This window comes from Eurosta solidaginis, chromosome 1 (assembly GCF_040869045.1).
Source record: "Eurosta solidaginis isolate ZX-2024a chromosome 1, ASM4086904v1, whole genome shotgun sequence".
Classification (NCBI taxonomy): Eukaryota; Metazoa; Arthropoda; class Insecta; order Diptera; family Tephritidae; genus Eurosta; species Eurosta solidaginis.
In genome coordinates this window covers 13,152,915-13,173,429 of record NC_090319.1, presented here as the reverse complement: position 1 = coordinate 13,173,429, position 20,515 = coordinate 13,152,915, and the positions used below count along the sequence as shown (strand labels likewise).

Genomic DNA, 20,515 nt, shown 5'->3' with positions numbered 1-20,515 from the left:
AGATATAATACCGGAATATATGCAGCCCCATTTCGTGCTATCAAAGTCGATTTGCAGGTGATGTTGAGCCTTTGAACTTGACCCTTTCCCATAATATGCGTGGTAGGGCCTTATATGTGATACTAAAAAGGCCGAGGGACAGTTGTCGCAGTTTTCTTGTAGTTTGAGCAAATGTACGTTCTTCTTACAGCCACAGCTGGAATATTGCTATGCCCACATCGTCAAATCGAATTACCTAGAATGAAAAAGAAACGAATATCAGTAAGGGAAAATTATAAAAATCCTATAAATCTACTGATCATAATTAATTAATCCCTCCCTTTCTATGCAGTTGTATGCATACATACATATGGGTTTTGTTCTCCAAACGCTATTTAAAGAAATCAATTGGTATTTACATGAACTTCGAACTCTTTGGTATTTGCCTTCTTCAGTTGATTATCAACAAAAGCATGACAAATTATCACTAACAAATTCATACATGTTGTTTATATATTTAATATGGTAGGCAATTTACTTACCCTTTCTGGTGCGATGATCCTGGACATTCGGGCCTGACTAGACGAGATTTATTTTGCTTTAACATAGCGTGCTTAACGCGAACCATATCATGTTAGGGCACAATTTCGATTATGCAACCAATCAAAGAAATGTCGTGCTTGTAATACTGCTATGATAGCAGCAGCAGTTCCCGGTGGCGGCACATAAACAACAGTTGCATGCGGATCAGTTGCATTTTTTGCTTCGGCTACCTATTCAATTTTAATTCACATTACATTATCTACTATTGCAATTTTTAATCAATATAAATTACCGAAGCAAATACTGGCAAACCAAGATGCGTAGTTCCACCTTTTTTGGGAAAATACATCCAACCAATTTTGTACCGTATTCCAAAGCATGTTGGTTGTGGAAAGTACCTTGTTTACCGGTAAATCCTTGGCAAATGACACGTGAATCTGCATTTAATTGTAGGTTTCTTGTTGTTTTGGCATATCCTGAGCTGAATCGCACCCCGGCAGAGATGATATATATTAGAATAATATAACATTTTTTTTATTATTTAAAAATACACATACGTATGAATGAAAAGCAGAGAGTAAATAATGTTGCTTTGGTTGTAGCGATAAAGACACTCCCCGGGAGCGATTTAGTATAACCACCTGAAACCTTCTAGGCCATCCCGTCGATTCTATACAACTTTCAGATTCTAAAAACGGATCTCGACACGCGTCTTTTGATACCACCTTTGTTTAGGTTGTGCACTGTCTTGAAAACGTTACCTTTTTTGGTTTTGGAAATCGAATCTTCCAATTCCAATTGGTGGCAAGAGGACTTGGCTGCCTCTAGTTAATGCGCCAGGTTAATTTAGAAGTGCCTAAACAGCTAACACACGTCACACCTAAAAGCCCGTAGAACAAGCACTTTTTTAGTTTATTAGTTTAATTACCACAATTATAGTTTTTCATCGTTTTAAAATGTTTCCCGGAATAATTTATAAATTGTCGTATTAAGATGACGCTGTCATCTCGATGACAGCAAGAAACGTCGATGTGTTAGTGGAGAGCGAAAAAAGCTTTGAATGTGTGGGTGAACTAGTTACCTCCGTCTTGTAGGGAAGTAATTGCTCAAACACTCGCGTTTTCAAACTCGTCGTGAACGGTTCGCTGAAATTCCTTGCAGCTCACCCACATGAAAAATTGGACTTTGTAACATGTGGTTGAGTACAAATCCAGACCGCAAGGAATTTCACAGCGTTACGCGTAAGTAAAATGTGTTCCGCGTTAAATAACTAAAAAAAGTGAAACATTTTTAACAAATAACATACAAACCAATCACGGGAAGTGTTAAAATATATGTATAAAATTTTCGTTTTATACGCAAATTCAGTTGCAAAATCATACAAGTGCTATCGGGCTAATAACCGAAAAAAATTAACTTCAAAAATTACTATAATGTTTTAATTAATTTTTTTGTTGGTTTTTGGCCTTTAGTTTGTAACATGGTACAATTACCAGGTAGAAGCATTAGCGAAAATGCAACCATCCCGTGTATTTTGTTGTTGCCGATTGTACATAAACTGTCAATCGTTCTTTCAGTTTCTTCTGTCAAAAGTGATGGAAGAAGAAAAATGTCACATGTAATTTTTGTCGACAAAGCCAAAACAAAAAAAGAAAAAAGTTGGTTTGCTGATGAAGCTGGAGGAAAAAGGCATTTTTAATGGAAAATAAAGGTAATTAGCTGATTTTTAAATGGTATATATTTAATTTATTGTTATTATTTATTTACATATAGCAGCTGAATCACTTCTTCAACGTTTCCAGCGCATCAACTCTTGGTAATTCTATACGACAGCATGACACTGATAATATGCGTCCATAAATATCGAGAGAGGTTTTAAAAGACGCGCATTGACCTCGAAAACAATAATCAGTTGGACAAGAGATATTTGCAAAAGAAGTTGAAATTTTCAATTTAAAATTTTCATGTGCGCGTTGTAATGTTGATGATATTTGGTACCCACAAAAAATTTGTGGACATAAGTGTTTTGCGCAGATATAGTTTTGGTCTCCAAACCGGTGTTGGACCCACCCAGATTAATTTTTTATAAGCGCGGCCGAAGGCCGCCAGCGCAAAAATACTATGGATCCCACCCCGGTCTCGAAGCACTCCGGGGTCATTTTTCGGTTTTTTGGGAATATCTTTTGAACGAGCTAAAATTTTTCTTTTCCGCATTCGGATTATTGTTATTGGATTTGGTGCTGCATGTTATCTTGCACTCAAAGAAATGGAATATGATAAGAAATTTATAGGTTTTCTGTCGAAACGTTTATATGATCGCATCACTTCAAGATTATCACATGGTATATGTAATGGTGATCCAGAGCAAAGGTATAGTGGTTTATTAAATTTATCATTACTTATGACCTTAAAAGATGTGGCCTTGTCTAGTGCCTCAGCATGTACTTCTGCATCACTGGAACCTACGTGCGATTGGAATTGATGAGGATTTGGCACATAGTTCAATAAGGTATACGAGTTTACCGTACTGAATTGTTTAGTTAATTTGAAAGTAATTTATTGTTAAATTTTTATAGATTTGGTATTGGTTGTTTTACCACCATTGAATAGGTTGATTATATTACCGATACCTGCATCAAACATGTCGAACGTTTACGTGAAATGTCTCCATTATGGGAGATGATTCTAGAACCAATTGATTTGAAAAAAATCCAATGGTCACAACATTTATTTTGTTTATGATATATAAATAAGGGACCGTTTTGTATTGTATGCATATTTTAGTGTATGTATTTATATTCCAAAGCAGTTTAATGTAAAGTGAGATACAACTTTTTAGGAATTATATTGTTCCTACGTTGTCTGCCTAAGGTCGTTATTTTGTAGTATTAAAATTATATTAGGAAATGCTATTGATAAATGTTTTTTGTAGTGGACCTTATTTTCAATACATGTATGTATGAATGCTAACGTTACTGTCTCCAAGAGATGTTGAAAATTTGGGATGAGATTGTATATAAAATGCTGAGTTAATAGTATATTCATGAATAAGTACTGATTTATTTTAAAACTTCATGTATTTTGTAAAGTAAAAATTAAGTAATTTAGTAACCTAATAAATATCGAAGATACATATATACATAATAACGTTTAACGTTGGAAACTCGTCGTGTCGGTCTTTGAGGTGCAGATTTCTTTGAAGCATATGTACTCCATGTCTTTAGATGTAATCTTTTTTAATTAAAAAAAAGCACGGGTGTGTTAAAAATTTCAAATGAGTCGCTATGCCACAGAACTTTCGGGTTCAGCGCCATTGCATGGTTGTTTTGATCCAATTTTTCTTTTGGCTCCTCTTTTCGGAACCGATTTTGCTTTCGGTTTAATTTTTGGATACTGGTTCGGTTGTAGTACTGACTTCAATTACGGTTCCGGGTTTTCCTTCTGGCTCTAGCCAGGAGGCTTTTGTAGCAATTTCGGCTTTAGGTTGGATCTGGTATCGGTACCTGCTACGGTAAAAGTTCGGCTTGGAATATTTCTGTTTTCAACTCCAGTATCGGTTATACTCCAGTTTTTTTCTTGTCATCATATGGATGATATAAATAATCCAAAAGTAAATCTATAGCATGTAAAACATAATTGTCTAGCAATATATTTCCTCTTCGCAAACTATTTGTGGCCCTGTTGACTAGTATATATACTTGTACAGCATATTTTCGCTCTTTGTAAACTAATGGTGGCCCTGAAACTAGGGGAGGTTACTGCGTCTGGGTTTCACGGCTTATTCGTGGTACATCATGCATATCCGTTTGTGTGCTGCAGCTGTTCCGTGCGAAGTATTGACCTTTCGCTCCAATGGTGTCGCTTAAAAAAAAAGCGAACATGTAGAAGGGACTTTATTATTTATCCTTCGTCCTTCCTCCACGTTGTAGCGGCGAAAGTATTGTCCGATATTTTGGTAGATAACTGTAGGAATGACCGTTGGGGACGATGAGACAACTTCCGTTTTTTACAAACTCTTGATTAGCACTGCTAAGTCATACATAAAATTATATTATATTTTTTATCTTACAACATTCGGGAAGCAATATTTACATCAAAGAGGGTAAATATAGCGATGGAGTGGAGTTGGGCATCAAATGAGCTCCCACAATAAGGTCACAGGCCTGAAAATGGAGCGAAAAAATTAAGCAATTTTAGGGAAGCTAACGCCACAAGCTTTTTCCCAATTTTTCCTCTTCCTTGATGTTGTTGTTGTTGTTGTAGCAATGCTCGCCCCACTGGGGTCACACTGAAATGACAGTCCTTGGTCGGGAAAAATCCCGAGTCGCTCCGGTACATAGAACCGACTGCCTTGTGATCCTTGATCTTGCGGGGTAATTCTTTACTTTAGCTCACAACTGCAAAAACTCGTGCAAAAATATCGGGAGGTGTCAAAAAAATGTGTTTTGGACTCAGGACGACGAATCCGAAAGCGAAAATTAAAAATTTTATTTCTGTCAAAAAATATTCCCAAAAAAACTGAAAAATGGCACCGGAGGTGGAATCCATAGTATTTTTGCGCAGATAATAGTCCAGTTGAGGGGTTGACTGCTATTACGCTACCAAAAATATCGATAGAGGTGTCAAACGATGCGTCTTGACATCAGTATTAATAATCCGAAGGCGGAAATTAAAAATTGTAATTCGTTCAAAAGATATTAACGAAAAACCGAAAAAAGGCCCGCGGGTACCTCCGAAACCGGGGATGGGATCCATGGTAATTTTGCGCAGAACACCTTTTTGCGTTGGCGGCCTTCGGCCGCGTTTATAAAAAATTACCATGGGAGGCCAAATCTACTAATTACAACAGCCACATGAAAATTTTCAACTTTGTAAATATATCTGGAAAGAAATAAAATTTACAATTTCCGTTTTCGGATTCGTGGTCCTGGGTCCAAAGCGCGTCTTTTGACACCTCTCCCGATATTTTTGGACGAGTTTTAGTAGTTGTGAGCTAAAGTAAAAAATTACCTAATAAGTTTTCACATCAAAAGTAAATAAACAAAAAATGTAAACATAAACAAAGTTTGACATTTTATGACCACCTTCGAATGAAAAAATATGTAAATGCAACTCTGATGCGTTTACCTGGTTATTGTACCATGGTTTGTAAAAATGTTTGTAAATTGTCGAGCTCGAGGAGGCCATACAATATTAAATAACTAACAAAGAAAACTGTTTATTTGTATATGTTATATATTGTCGTTTTTTATTTATCGATATTTCGACTTCAATAAGAAATCATCTTCAGGACTAGAATTGCAAAAATACAAGTATTATAATAAAAAACATAAAAGTACATGTATACATTTGACTTACATCGTTCGATGTACCAGATCGACTAATTTAAAATTTGATATGACAAAAACGAAAATAAACATAAAAAGTAAACAAATAAAGAACCGTAATTATAAACAAAATTCTTAACTAACTACAATATAGCATAAAAAGTTAAACTGTGAGCGACACCCATAGCATAAGTATGTATTAAATTCCCACCAGGTAAATGTTGTTGTATAACACTCTCAGCATTAATTTTTGCAATTTTGCTTTACCAATTGTCTGTATGCGTGAGCGCATTGGCCTGTGTCTGACTTAAAATTATGGCGTAGCCTAGGGTTATTTTTTATAAGCGCGGCCGAAGGCCGCCTACGGGGATTCAAGGGGTTGTGTAGCGCAATATATAGCTTCTCCCACCCAATTGTCAACCTCACCTTCGAGCGGCGAATCCCGTTTCACTAACAGACAAGGCTCTGGCGACCCCAAGCTCCTCATGGAACTTGGGGGTGGGGAGGGAGGGATGGCCTGAAGGTTTAATGTGGCCATATAAATCGTTCCCGAGATGGTCGGGCCAGCACCTTAATGGTGCTCTGTTACCGGAGCGTATCGGATCTGTATCCGACAAAGGACCATCACATCGATAACACTCCCCAAAGCCTTCGGGGAGTAACCTAATCGCTACAACAACAACAACAAGGCCGCCTACGCGGAAAGGTGTTTCAACTTTTCAAAATGAGTAGTAGAAATGTATATTTTCCTTTTTCTTTATTAACTGAAAGGTGGTAAGGTAATATTTATATTTGTTTTTTTTTCTGTTTATGTGGCAGCACAGCTTTGTAATTCATCAATAAAATATATGTATATAAATGTACATGTTGCTACAAAAGCGCGATTGATTTAATAAAAACATTTATAATAAGTAAAACCAAAGCAAAAATTAAATGTGAAATATACAAAAATGCAATTTAAGTTTATCGTTGCCAATTTATATAGATATGTATGTGGATTAAGGTTTTGAAAGATGCGTAAATTGTAATTTAAAGTGCTATAGAAATTTGCTAAATTTGAAAACTTTAACAACAAATAACTTTTAAATTATAAGTTTGCGCACTTTAAAATATATATATTTGTGATCTGGACAACTCCCTCTTTCATTTGATACCCAGTTTTACCCCGAACTCGGGGGGTGCTATTCTAAAATTTTCCCCAAATTTCTACGATTGGAATTGCAACTTTATGATTAAAATATTAATAATCTACATAAAGAAAACAAGTCACCACTTGGAATTACCCAAAAAGCTGAATTATTTAACAAATTAACATGACACATTTTTTTTTTTTTTTTTGAGATTTGGTTTAATGGAGGGGACTATATTAGAAGTCCCATATTCCAGGTTATTATCAATTTTAAGCTTTGTTTAATTAATGGATTAAATTTCCAGTTTTGTATTGACACACGTTGAGCTCCACCAGTACACAATGGTAATACCAATTGGCCAGAACCATGTGTAGCAGCTTGCTATTGGATATATTTTCCTTGAAACTTCTCAAATTGAGCAGTATAGTTAAACGAGCTGCTTTTCAGCAATTATATATGTGATAATTTATCTTTTATACGCCTGTCAAATATTGTGCAGGGTTGATTCTTAACATGCAACGAGTAGCTTGTCAGCAAAAACATATTTTTTATTTGAAATCCATATTCGAAATTGTCACTTCATTGTCGGTTTGATTAGATTTATTTTCAAACGTAGTTATTATGAGATAATTTTCCGCCACATATAGGGGAATAAAGTAGACGCAGTTCCTCTTGGTCCCAGTGTTGAGAGTTCATGTAATGCGATATAATGATCAGGCGAGCAATGATGTCTTGAAGCGCAGATTGATGTCACGCGCTGAGACTGGACTAAAAAGGAAGTGTGCTTGGTGGACACGGATGTATGTTATGAAAAAATACTTAACGCGAAATTAAGTTATACCCAAAGGTTATACATGAAATGAAAAGTTGCATTAAAAATGTGATTTAAATAAAATGCTACTAGTTAAAATGAGAAATTTGCTCTCTGTAAAAACTTAGATAGTTGTGTGATATTGGCTTTGTCCTTGCTTAAGAATATTTCTTCAAAATTTGTGTATTTATCAAATATATCAAACTTTGCACGCATGATAGTAAAATTACGACAGTGAAAGGTCTGGTGAATGTAATCGCCAGTATCGCCACAGCCACAGCGAGGTGAGGTGATAGCATTGATCCTGTAAAGGTACTGTTTGTCATATGTGTGTCCTGAGAGTATTCTATTTAATGTTTTGATTTGAGTTGGGGGAAGGGATAGGTTCTTGAACCAAGGACTATTCTTTCTACATGGAAAGGTTTTGGAAAATAGGTTGGGGTTATCACTGGAGTAATCTAAAAATTTGTTATACCATTCGGAGTGAATGTTGTCTTTAATTAGCTTAAGAGCTTCGTCAATATTTAGCTTCACCTGCCTATTCGGACTGTTTGTAATGGCTAATTTGGCCATTTGGTCAGCTTTTTCGTTACCATTTATACCCATATGGCTGGGAGTCCATACTAAATGAATTAGTTGGTTCTGGCTATTTATTAGCTTATGTATTCGTATGGCTATACTATTATTAGTGTTTCTATTTTTTAGTATGTGGCATGAGATTAAACTATCGGTAAAGATAGTTATTTTGTGTAACTTTTCCTTGATAGCAATATTAATTGTTTCTTCGATGGCGAGTAGTTCTCCAAAAGCTGAGGAGGTTTTAAAGGGTATGTGAAAAAGATGTTCGGTATTTGCAGAATAATCGTATATTGCGCATCCGGTTTTGTTGTCTGAAAGTGAGGCATCAGTATAGAAAACAGGCAAATTATTGGAGGTGTATCTTTCTAGTAGTTGTGCATATTGTGTTTGTGCCATTTCAGGCGTTAAAGCAGATTTTTTGATAGGTAAGTGTTTATCTATGATTGTGATCTTGCTGTAAGTGAAGAAACGATCAACATAATCCAAGGAATCAAAAATAGTTTCGAATTTGTTATACACTGTAGAATAGCTAGAATTTATATGAGGGTTGGAGGAGATGACCATTGCATAGGGATCCTTGTAAGCGAACAGTTTAACCAGCTCCTTGGCAGTGAGCCAAATTACCCTTTCATTAGGTGGTAGTTCGTTGGCTATGGCATATAACAAATTTATGGGAGTTGATGGAGCTAAGCCCAGACTTCTTAAAAACTTATTTTGTAGTGTACGAATTATTTGGGTGGCTGATTTGGAACAGTTTGCAGCAGTAGTGCTGCCGTATTCGATCTTTGATCGATCGTACAAGGGATTATATATGTTAAGAGCCTTTTGTGGATGTAGGCCAGATTTGATGTTGGTGATGTATTTGAATAGGTTGATGTTATTAGTAGCGTTTTCGACTATGTTATTGCTAAGTGATGTAAGTGATTTATTAATAGTTCTACCAAGTAATTTGATGGAGGATACTTGTTCGAGGCCGGTGTTGTTGATTGCAATATTAATTACTTTTCTGGATCCTTTACTTACGTGCATAATTTTGGTTTTGCTTGGGTTAAAGGATAAGTTGAGAAGGTTGCATTCCTCGGTGAAGGAATTCAATGTATGTTGTAGATCGTTTGTGGTATCATACAAGTTAGAGCCGGAAGCTATGAAAATGAAATCGTCTGCAAATTGGTACATTTGTGTATTAATAGTACTTAAATCGTGAAGTTTGGCTGTATATATATTGAAAAGAAGTGGTGAGAGACAGCTTCCTTGCGGAAGTCCGTTGTGAATTTCCGTGGTTTTATTGCCAAGTTTAAGAATCCTTAGAGATAGAAAATTAATGACCCAGTCCACATAAAGTTGATCGATATTGAGATTTAGGAGTATTTCATGAAGAATGGTGATGTTAATCCAGTTATATGCATTAGCGATATCTGTAACGCATAAAATGACTTGTTTATTTTGACTTTTCAGAACTCGAATTTGGTGTTGAATTTGATTAATACAAATGGCAGTGGATTTGTTTTTCCTGTAGGAAAAGTTATTGTTGGGTAGAAAATTGTGTTTCTCGATGAAGACGTCCAGTCTGTTTTTAATGCATGAGTTGATAATTTTAAGTAGAACAGGTATTAGAGCAATCGGTCTGTAGTTTTCAAAATTATTTAAGTCTTTATATTTTTTAGGTATAGGAACAATTTTGATTGTTCTCCAATGCAATGGAATCACATTAGATAAGAATAAGTCATTTAGAGCTGTTTTGAGGTTGTTGATGGCCACGTCGGACATGGATTTGATCATACCGAATGAAATTTTGTCAGCACCAGCTGCTGTGTCTTTCTTTTTGGAAATTACTGTAGTGACTTCTTCAAAGGTGAGCGCAAGCTCTGGATTGGGAGTTGTGCGTATGTTTACTGCAGGAGTTGGTGTTGAATTGGGTACCTGATTTTTAAGAATGTTTAGATAGTTTTGATTGTGCTCATCATTCCATCCAGTGTTGTTTTGTTGACTATAGTCACCTCTAAGAGCCGTGACAAATCTCCAAGCTTTTTTGCCCATGTTGGAATGTAATTCCTCGATTTTGCCATTAAAGTTTTCTTTTTTTGCTTTTTTGATTGTTGTTTTCCAAAGCTTTTGTTGAGCTATAAGGAGCTCAAAGTTTTCTGGGCTGGGGTTATTTTTAACTTTTTTGTTAGCAATTCTGAGGAATCGGTAAGTTTTATCAACTTCTTCATTCCACCAAGCTTTTGGAGTTTTGTTATTTGTAATAGTATACGTGGCATTTTTAATTTCTTCCTGTAAGTAGTTTTCAATGTTACTGATTGAAGATTCAAATGGGATTTTTTTAATAGAATTTAGAAGTTGTTTTTTTGCAACAAACTTTGTTAATTGTTTTTGGAAACCATTAATTTCGATTGTGACCGGGAAATGGTGACTTCCCCCAATTCTGGTGTGATCTACATACCAATTACATGGTTTATTGCAATTTGTAAAAGAAAGATCAAGGATCGAACCATTGTTTGTATTGAGATTATGCTTGTAGGTGTAACCACCTTGATTTAGAAGACGCAGGTTGGATTGTATGATGAGGTTTACTAAGTGTTTACCTCTATTTGAGTCAAAGTTATCCCCCCAATTTACACCACGCGCATTGAAATCGCCGATTAAGAAGACATTTTGTAGCGGTTCGATAAAAGTTAAAATTCTTTGAATTTCAGAGTTAAATTCATTTATCCCTAGACTTGGCGGAAAGTATACATTGTCAATGACAATGTTGGGACATAAATTGGTGGTTCTGATAAACAGGACGTCATGATCTGTATTAAATTGTATTTATTTTAATTTAATGTCACGTTTTATGGCAATGGCCACTCCTCCATACCCGTCATTTCTATGTTTTTTGATCATGTTGTAGTTGATAAGTTTTCTATATGGGGTGTTGTGTGAGTGAAAGATTTCATTTAAGCATACTATTTCATGGTTGTGATGGTTAATATAGTATTCTATGGTGTTTAAATTGGCTTTTAGTGATTGCACGTTATATTGGAGAATCTTCATAATTAGATTCATGAGTTGATGACTCCAAAAGTTGGAGTTCATCATATTGGAGCGATTCGAATCTATTTCTGATAGATTGAATCTCATTGATGATTTGTCGATTTGTTTGCTCTCGGGAGAGCTTTTGTGTAATTTTTAACATTTCGGTCATAAGTTTCTCGATTTCCGAGACTATACCTTTTTGGTACTCTGCAGTGTTGAACACTGGCTTGATGGGGGTGCTGTTTGTACTACGTCTGTAGTTGTTGTTGCTTTTTGCTGTTGTAGTTTGCCTGTTGACAGGCTTACGTACAACCTGGCTAAAGGTGCGTTTCCTAAAATTACTGTTTATTACTTCATCCTTATCAAGTATGTTCTGATTCTCCACGCTGAGCATGGGGAATGTGGCTTCTTCATCCTCTAAAATTTCAAATCTGTTTGAGTTTTTGGGGAAGTATTGGTCTAAGACCTCACGTCTGGAAAGTTTTTTGATAGTTTTAATTCGATTGATTTGTGCTTCTTTCTCCCATTGAGGGCAAGCACCTCTCTCTTTAGCTGTGTGGTTCGTTCGACCGCATAGGATACAAATGGTTGTGTTACAGTCTTTATTACATTCATTCTTTCCGCAATTAATGCATCGAGACTTGCTTTTGCACGACATTTTGGTATGACCAATACGCCCGCAGTTGTCGCATTGTCTTAAGGGAGGAAAATATGGTTGAACATTTAGTTTCGTGTAGTTGTATAAGATATATTTTGGAAGTTCTTTACCCTCGAAACCTATTTTTACTGTTGTCGTTGGGACATAAGTACCTTCTTTATCACCTTTTCTGGTGAATCGTCTTGCCGATCTAATTTTGATAGTGCTAGAAGCTTCCAGTAAAATGTCATTGTCTTCGAAGCAGGTGGGTATGCCTCTCACCACGCCGTATATTTCAAGTGCAGTGCGTGGAATGAAGGGTTTAAGGCCACGTTTTGTGAGTCTGTTGTCCAGTGTGAAATTATTGGCTGCGTACGTGTTTTTAAAACTTACTTTGTATAACGTTTTGCCTATTGCCTGTAAGTGTATTATGTTCTTAAAACGTAAGTCTTTTATTTGTGTGAAAAGATTCAGTCCGGAGGTCATTTTTTCGTTATTCATGTACGAGTTGTCTGTCGCATCGACTAAGACAAAAATATCGCCAAGAAAACTTTGAGGGTACAAAGTTATTTCTTTTTTATCGTTGTTGGCATCAATTGTAACAGTTTTGGTTGAGTTTGAAGTACCGTTGCCTGTATGTATGTCATCGTGTATGTCCATGTCATTTGAGGTTAACGGTTCTTTCTCGCCGCTATGTGCGGCTGCGAAATCACCTAACCTCACTGTCGTACTGTCCGAGCATGAGGCTTCAATGTTACAGGATTCTTCCTGAATTTTCACCAGACCCTCATTTGAAAGTTCATAAAAACCTGTCACTATTTTTTCTTCTAAAACTTTAGGTTTTTTGTTAGTATTTCTGCTTGAAGACTCAGACGCCAACGACTGCTTCGTTGACGCCATTTTGCCCCTTGCACTTTTTAATGCAGCTGCGGACAAAGGCAGCTTTTTCCTTTTTTTTTCCTTTATGATGATCAGATTAGAATTTCTTAGATAAAAAAAGAAATAAAAGCACACAAAGCCACTATCACTCACCGCTAATATAGAATGCGCAAATCCCCACTTTAATAGAAGTCACCAGATATTGTATTGAAACAAACAGTTCGATTTGATATGTAAAAATCTCTCGCTATTGGGATACCCGCGCGTGTCCACACTCGCCAGTTTCCAAAGTCCGACTGTAACATGACACATGATGACTATATTAACATTGCTATTACAATGGGAGGATGTCTGAAGCCAATGGCTTGGGCATGATGGGGGTACCACTTGCTGGATGGGAGTGAAATTATGATACATACATAAATATATAATTCACGATGAATTGCAAATTTTGAAAAAGCACATGGCAAAAAGCCATATATTTAGCAATTACAAGGAGAAAATTTGTGCTACGGGTTTTTACTTTGCGACATATGTTAGCTGCTTATGCACGTCTAAATGTTGCAAGTATATTACCCTTATACGTTTGTTAACCTGGCGATTTAAGAGGCAATTTAAGGTCCTCTTGCCATCTATTGGAATTGAAAAATTCAATTCCCAAAACAGGAAAAAAAAAGTAATTGTTCAAGAAAAATTTAGCCTTTTTTCTTGCGTGAAAAATAGTAGTATGGAAGTAATTTTGACGTTTAAAAATCCACGGTGAATAGTGAAACAAGTAAGAAGAAGAGCACATAAACAAAAGAAATATAAAGAAAATCACTTCCCTTATTGGCGAAAGTATACGCAAACATATATTTTTAAATAATTTTCGGTCTAATAAATGTTGTTATTTTTCTAGACTGGTCCTCAAGTTGGGCAGCTACACCACCAACATCAATTGCAAGCTGTGTTACATCTCCATACCAGCAAACAGGTTAACAGCAAATGCCACCGCAACTGAGTCCAATGCCACGACAGTCTGGTCTAATGCAGTCACAATCCGGTCAAATGCCACCTCAACACCCTATGCACCAGCCATTTGGTGGCCATGAGCAACATGGTCCTCCAGGTATGCCGCCCGCATCTACTGGACCAGGTGGGGCAATGACACCACATCCAGTTATGCCAAGGTATATACCACAACAGCAACCGGGTTATGCAATGCCACGACAGCAGCAGTAACAACCTTCCCAGCCTGGCTATCTGACAATGCCACAACAGCCGGGCTATCCACCACAACCTGGTTATCGTCAACTCCAGGTTATCCTCTACAACAACCAGGTGGTTACATGGGTCAAATGATGCCACCAACACAACCTGGGCAGGCGCCAATGCTTAGTCAGCCACCAATACCGGGTCAACCCCCAATACCCGGACGTCCTGGTTATAATGTATGCTAATACATTTAATATATTTCAAATATTGCTGATGATTATTTTTGTATTATTTTCTTTAGCAACTCCGTGCACCTGGTACTGGTATATATCAACAGCCGCAAGAGTATGATCAAGCCCAACTCCGTTTAGATCCCGATCAGATGCCAAATCCGATAAGCGTTATCATTGAAAATCAAAATAGCGCTGGTGGTGCTTTTATTACTAATGAACAGGGTTTATTACCACCATTGGTGACCACAAAATATGTGGTACAAGATCAGGGTAACTCCTCGCCACGTTACTTTAGGTATTGATATTCGAAATTAATGTTTTGTTTGGCAATTACATTGATCTTTCTCCTTTGCAGGTCCTCTTTGTATTGCATACCTGCAATAGCTGATTTATTAAAAAAAAAACAGCTTTGTCCATTACACTTACCGTCTCACCAATGGCACGCACGGTCGAGGGTGAATATGAGCCACCCATTGTAAATTTTGGTGAATTGAGTCTAATTAGATGTAATCGTTGCAAGGCTCATATATGCAATTTGTAGATGCTGGTCGTCGTTTCCAATGTCTTATGTGTAAAGTAACAACAGATGGTAAAAAATCTTTCACTTTTACTTGTGTTCATTGATCCATATTTTTTCTCAACAGTGCCAACTGAATATTTCCAAAATTTGGGCCACACCGGACAGCGTGTCGATAAATATGAATGTCCTTAACTTGTATTGGGTACATATGAGTTTTTGTGAAAAAAATGTTTGGGTACCGATAGCTCTCAAGGTAAACCTCAACTCATATCCAATATCAATGCCTCTCAATCAATTGTGGACGCTATACGCACTACATTGGATCCACGCAGTATGGACAAGCATATTGTTGATTCCAGTGGTAAGGCCACAATTTCAAATGGTTGTGCAACCTGTATGAAACTATTGCATATTGTGCATCCAGCCGTAAAACTCGTAATCGACATCGCCAAATCTCAAGAGGCTGAGGTAAGTTTTTTGTTATATTAGTATGTGTAGAATAAAAATGTTTCTCTTATCAGGTCAGCGATGGCACCACTTCAGTAGTACTTTAAGCAGGTGAAATCTTAAAACAAGTTAAGCCATATATTGAGGAAGGCGTGCATGCACGTGTCATCATTAAAGCTATATGTAAAGCATTACAATTATGCATGGCCAAAATATGGCTGTATATGTAGAAGCGCCAATCAAAGGAACAACAACATGCTTTATTGAAAAAATGCGCTGCCACAGCAATGTCCTCCAAACTTATTCATCAACAAAAATATTTATTTTCTAAAATGGTTTTGACGCTGTACTTTCCCTTGATGGACCCAAAGTCATACAAAAAATATAAAATCGCATTATTAAATATAGAATTGAAGGCTTTTATTCAGTCTATAATTTTCAATTTCAGACTATGTATGTATATACAAAGATACATTAAAAACTACAAATAAATATACATACAAAAAGTGGCTCCGAAATCTATAATAGAAGCCACCTAAACAAAAGTTGCAAAAGTTACAAAGTATTAATTAAACTTTGAAAAACGGGGATCAAAATTTGCACCTTTTTTGGCAGAGGATCTAGCAAATTTTTGAGTACGCAGTTTTGTAGCCCAATCAATTTCAAAATAATAGTGGTAATGCTAGAACGACGAAAAAGTTTATCTGAATTTTCAGAACTTTTTTGTAGAGGCTGTTCAACATTTTCTTCCATACAAAAGACAATTTTTCTCATGTGTTGTATGAAAGAAATTTCTCAACAGCCTTTAGAAAAAAATTCTGAAAATTCAGATAAACTTTTTAGTCGTTCTAGCATTTACACCATTATCCTGAAATTGATTGGGCTACAAAACTGCGTACTCAAAAATTTGCTACACACTCTGCCAAAAAAGGTGCAAATTTTGATGTCCGTTTTTCGAAGTTTGATTAATTCTTTGTAACTTTTGCAACTTTTGTTTAGGTGGCTTCTATTATAGATTTAGCTATCACCCCTATTATGAACTCGTACGATAGCCGATAAACGCTTGCAATCTGTTCTACCGTATTATGAAATAAATTCTAGCGTGTGAAACTCGATCGTTAGCGTTTATCGTTTATCGTGGTATTGCCATACGCTAACTATCGCATACGCTGTTCAATTTTCTACGCTAGCTATCGCTGATAAATTTTTCCACGATACGTTGGGAACTATTTAAATAGAAGTAAATATACAATTATTACATAATCCAAAATAATCCAACTACAGCCTCATTCCCAACACACTGTTGCAACACCCTGGGCAAGAAGCCTTAAAGTGGCACAAACCTTCAAAATATTTGGGATGGATGGCCTATTTTTACGGGTGCGCAAACTGCCTTGTATTTCTGTTAAGACATACTCTGACATCAATTTTGTTTATTAAACTTTTTTTACTTTACTTTTTTACTTTACTAAAACTACAAATAAATATACATACAAACAGTGGCTCCGAAATCTATAATAGAAACCACCTAAACAAAAGTTGCAAAAGTTACAAAGTATTAATTAAACTTTGAAAAACGGGGATCAAAATTTGCACCTTTTTTGGCAGAGGATCTAGCAAATTTTTGAGTACGCAGTTTTGTAGCCCAATCAATTTCAAAATAATAGTGGTAATGCTAGAACGACGAAAAAGTTTATCTGAATTTTCAGAACTTTTTTGTAGAGGCTGTTCAACATTTTCTTCCATACAAAAGACAATTTTTCTCATGTGTTGTATGAAAGAAATTTCTCAACAGCCTTTAGAAAAAAATTCTGAAAATTCAGATAAACTTTTTAGTCGTTCTAGCATTTACACCATTATCCTGAAATTGATTGGGCTACAAAACTGCGTACTTAAAAATTTGCTACACACTGCCAAAAAAGGTGCAAATTTTGATGTCCGTTTTTCAAAGTTTGATTAATTCTTTGTAACTTTTGCAACTTTTGTTTAGGTGGCTTCTATTATAGATTTAGCTATCACCCCTATTATGAACTCGTACGATACCCGATAAACGCTTGCAATCTGTTCTACCGTATTATGAAATAAGTTCTAGCGTGTGAAACTCGATCGTTAGCGTTTATCGTTTATCGTGGTATTGCCATACGCTAACTATCGCATACGCTGTTCAATTTTCTACGCTAGCTATCGCTGATAAATTTTTCCACGATACGTTGGGAACTATTTAAATAGAAGTAAATATACAATTATTACATAATCCAAAATAATCCAACTACAGCCTCATTCCCAACACACTGTTGCAACACCCTGGGCAAGAAGCCTTAAAGTGGCACAAACCTTCAAAATATGTGGGATGGATGGCCTATTTTTACGGGTGCGCAAACTGCCTTGTATTTCTGTTAAGACATACTCTGACATCAATTTTGTTTATTAAACTTTTTTTACTTTTAGTATGTCAAGTACTTACAGTGTAGAGTTCATTTCAAGAAGATTGGAAGGATCTCTCAATTTTCTTCTTTCTGTGGAATCTATGCAAGTTTCGTCAATTTGTTCATTTGAGTTTATATAAAAGGTAACAGAGGTTGCATAAAACATTTTATTATAACAGCTTTTAAAAACTTTTACCACTTTTACGTACATGACAAATGAATTGTTAGTATTTACGTTTTGTTTTGCTATCTGTTTCGTATAGATTCACAAAAATTTGTAAACAAAACTCTGCTGTCATTCACAATAGTACATCTATCGGGCGTGTGGAAATCGCAATATGAAAGCTGATTTTTTACGATACGCTAGGAAGCGTTTATCGTCTATCGTATGAAAATTCATAATAGGGGTGTATATATTTTGCAAATTAGAGTGCCTTTCTGTTATGCAAATTATGCAGCCTTCCTGTTATGCATTTTAATCGAGATTTTGATACAATATAAAATATTTAATGGTTCATGTAATGCCCTGATTAGATCAATATTTAAAAAATGGCACTCACGCTTCTGGCAAGCAAGTGACGATATGTACAGTGTGCGCCAAAACTAAAGCACCGAGAAGTCTCTGTTGCTTTTGGTTAAATAAAATCTTAAGTGCAAGTTCTTAATTCAATGGGGCTTATACTTTAAATAAGTTGCAACTTTTTTGACAGATAGCCCATTTGAAGTTTTGTCAAAAAGCTACAACTAACTTTAAGTACCCACTTAATTCTGACTATGAATATGCCCCAATATTTTGCTTTTTATTATGAAGGCCACGACGGCTGAGTGGAACATCACCGTATTTCAAAACATTTTTCGAAAATGCCCTTTCTCAGAAATTGTTTCACGAACGCCTTAAATTAGAACTTGTTTCAAAAATGCGCTATTTCAAAACTTGGTTCAAGAACGTCCTATCTCAGAATGAGTTTCAAAAACGCCCTATCTCAGCTGGAAATGTATTTAGTTTTCATTCAAATATTACATTTTGTAAACTCATTTTAAGATACGGCGTTTTGGAACTAAGTTATAAAATAGGGCGTTTTTCGAAAAAATTCTAAGTTAAGGCGTTCTTGAAACAATTTCTGAGAAAGGGCATTTTTTTTAATGTTTTGAAACAGGGTGATCTTCCACTCAGCCGTCGATATACTAAACAGTTATATATTATATTGAGTATATGTTCTTCCTTAATAAAAGATACTTAGTTCTAGGAAACTTATAATTTGACTTTTGTTAAGCTACGTAGATTTTCTGAAAGGAATTTCGGTGCTTTATTTATGTCGCACACTATATATCATAAATTTCAACAACAGACTTCAATATTTACTCTTTGAGAGCTCATTAATAATACAATACAATAAATAATAATAAAGGCATGCTTTCAATAAGGGCCTATAAATTTCCCCTCTTATCCATAAAAAAATAAAATAGGTTTATTACGCTCTTATAATTGGAAATTTGTATGGAAATGTCATTTTAAAATGCTTTATAAACCTTCAATATTTTGTATGAATAATGAGATTAAATAAATATACCCCCTTATTCATAAAAAAATATTGAGGGTTTATAAAGATTTTTAAAATGACATTTCCATACAAATTTCCAATTACAAAAAAATAAAATAGGTTTATTAAGCTTATAATTGGAAATTTGCATGGAAATGTCATTTTAAAATGCTTTATAAACCTTCAATATTTTGTATGAATAATGGGATTAAATAAATATACCCCCTTATTAATAAAAAATATTGAGGGTTTATAAAGATTTCTAAAATGACATTTCCATACAAATTTTCAATCACAAGAGCTTAATAAACCTATTTCATTTTTTATGAATAAGGGGGATAATTTATCACAAACATAAAATAATACTTCTTTTTATCTAATAATATATTGGGTTATATGAACAAAAGAGTTTACTAATATACTTCAATATTTGGACGCTTTAAGAGCTTATTAAATTCATTAAATGTATACTTTCAATAAGGGCCTGTATTAGGCTGAGGCGATTTGGCAACTTATACCGCGCCGTCGAAATTATAGTTCCTCTTGTTCGTACGAACCAAAAATTTAATGTTGTTACAAAAAAAAAAAAATTTAAAACTTAGAAGGAATCATTCGCAAATCTACTACTTTTCCATTTTGAATTCAGAATACGTCAATTGAATTTCAGAATAGGTAATTGGATTTCAGAATTTGTCATTTGGATTTAATAATAGTTATTTGGATTTCAGAGAACTATAATTGGATTTCAGAATAGGCAATTGGAATTCAGAATGTGTGAAATGGATTTCAAAAATAGACAATTTAATTTCGGAAGGCATCAATTGGATTTCAGATATCATACAATTTATTGCGCAAAGCTGGAAAATAATTTGTAAGTTGAAGGCATTTCATAAATTCATTTAAATGTAAAACAGTGCGAAAGGTATTTCCTGAAATCCAATTCACACATTCTGAATTCCAATTGCCTATTCTGAAATCAAATTAACATATTCTGAAATCCAGATAACTATTCTTAATCCAAATGACAAATTCTGAAATTCAATTAACTATTCTAAAAGGTGTAATTTGGCAATGAGTGTATGTCGTAGACCAATTTTTTGTTCGTACCAACATAAGGAATCATAATTTCGACGCCGCGGTCTAGCCTGCTTACTTAAATATAATTTATAACAATTTTTCATGAGGACGATATGTGATATGTGATCACAGGTGGTGCACTGACGTACAGACCAATTTATTCTGTGGTCTGGC

At 35.3% G+C, this 20,515-nt stretch overlaps 1 protein-coding gene and 2 long non-coding RNA genes across 4 annotated transcripts; 2 read left to right on the top strand and 1 right to left on the bottom strand.

Moving 5' to 3' along the window:
* Nucleotides 1-10: 10 nt before the first annotated feature.
* On the bottom strand, nucleotides 11-1,569 carry LOC137238880 (uncharacterized). Of its 2 annotated transcripts, none has more exons than XR_010949237.1 (4): nucleotides 1,080-1,569; nucleotides 815-1,003; nucleotides 522-748; nucleotides 11-235 (listed from the first exon to the last, which is right to left on the bottom strand). It is a non-coding gene; the product is annotated as an uncharacterized lncRNA (long non-coding RNA). The 2 variants fall into 2 exon arrangements; XR_010949236.1 differs by having other exon boundaries at nucleotides 522-752; nucleotides 1,080-1,567.
* Nucleotides 1,570-13,594: 12,025 nt separating this feature from the next.
* LOC137249304 (protein transport protein Sec24D-like) lies at nucleotides 13,595-15,710 on the top strand. Its single transcript, XM_067780646.1, has 6 exons — nucleotides 13,595-13,740; nucleotides 13,802-14,333; nucleotides 14,399-14,625; nucleotides 14,686-14,919; nucleotides 14,975-15,318; nucleotides 15,372-15,710. The coding sequence occupies exons 2-4, from the start codon at nucleotides 14,232-14,234 to the stop codon at nucleotides 14,807-14,809; spliced, it is 453 nt and encodes a 150-aa protein (XP_067636747.1). The 5' UTR covers nucleotides 13,595-13,740; nucleotides 13,802-14,231; the 3' UTR covers nucleotides 14,810-14,919; nucleotides 14,975-15,318; nucleotides 15,372-15,710.
* Nucleotides 15,711-17,408: 1,698 nt separating this feature from the next.
* On the top strand, nucleotides 17,409-19,207 carry LOC137249308 (uncharacterized). Its single transcript, XR_010952336.1, has 3 exons — nucleotides 17,409-17,668; nucleotides 17,746-17,866; nucleotides 17,987-19,207. It is a non-coding gene; the product is annotated as an uncharacterized lncRNA (long non-coding RNA).
* Nucleotides 19,208-20,515: the final 1,308 nt, after the last annotated feature.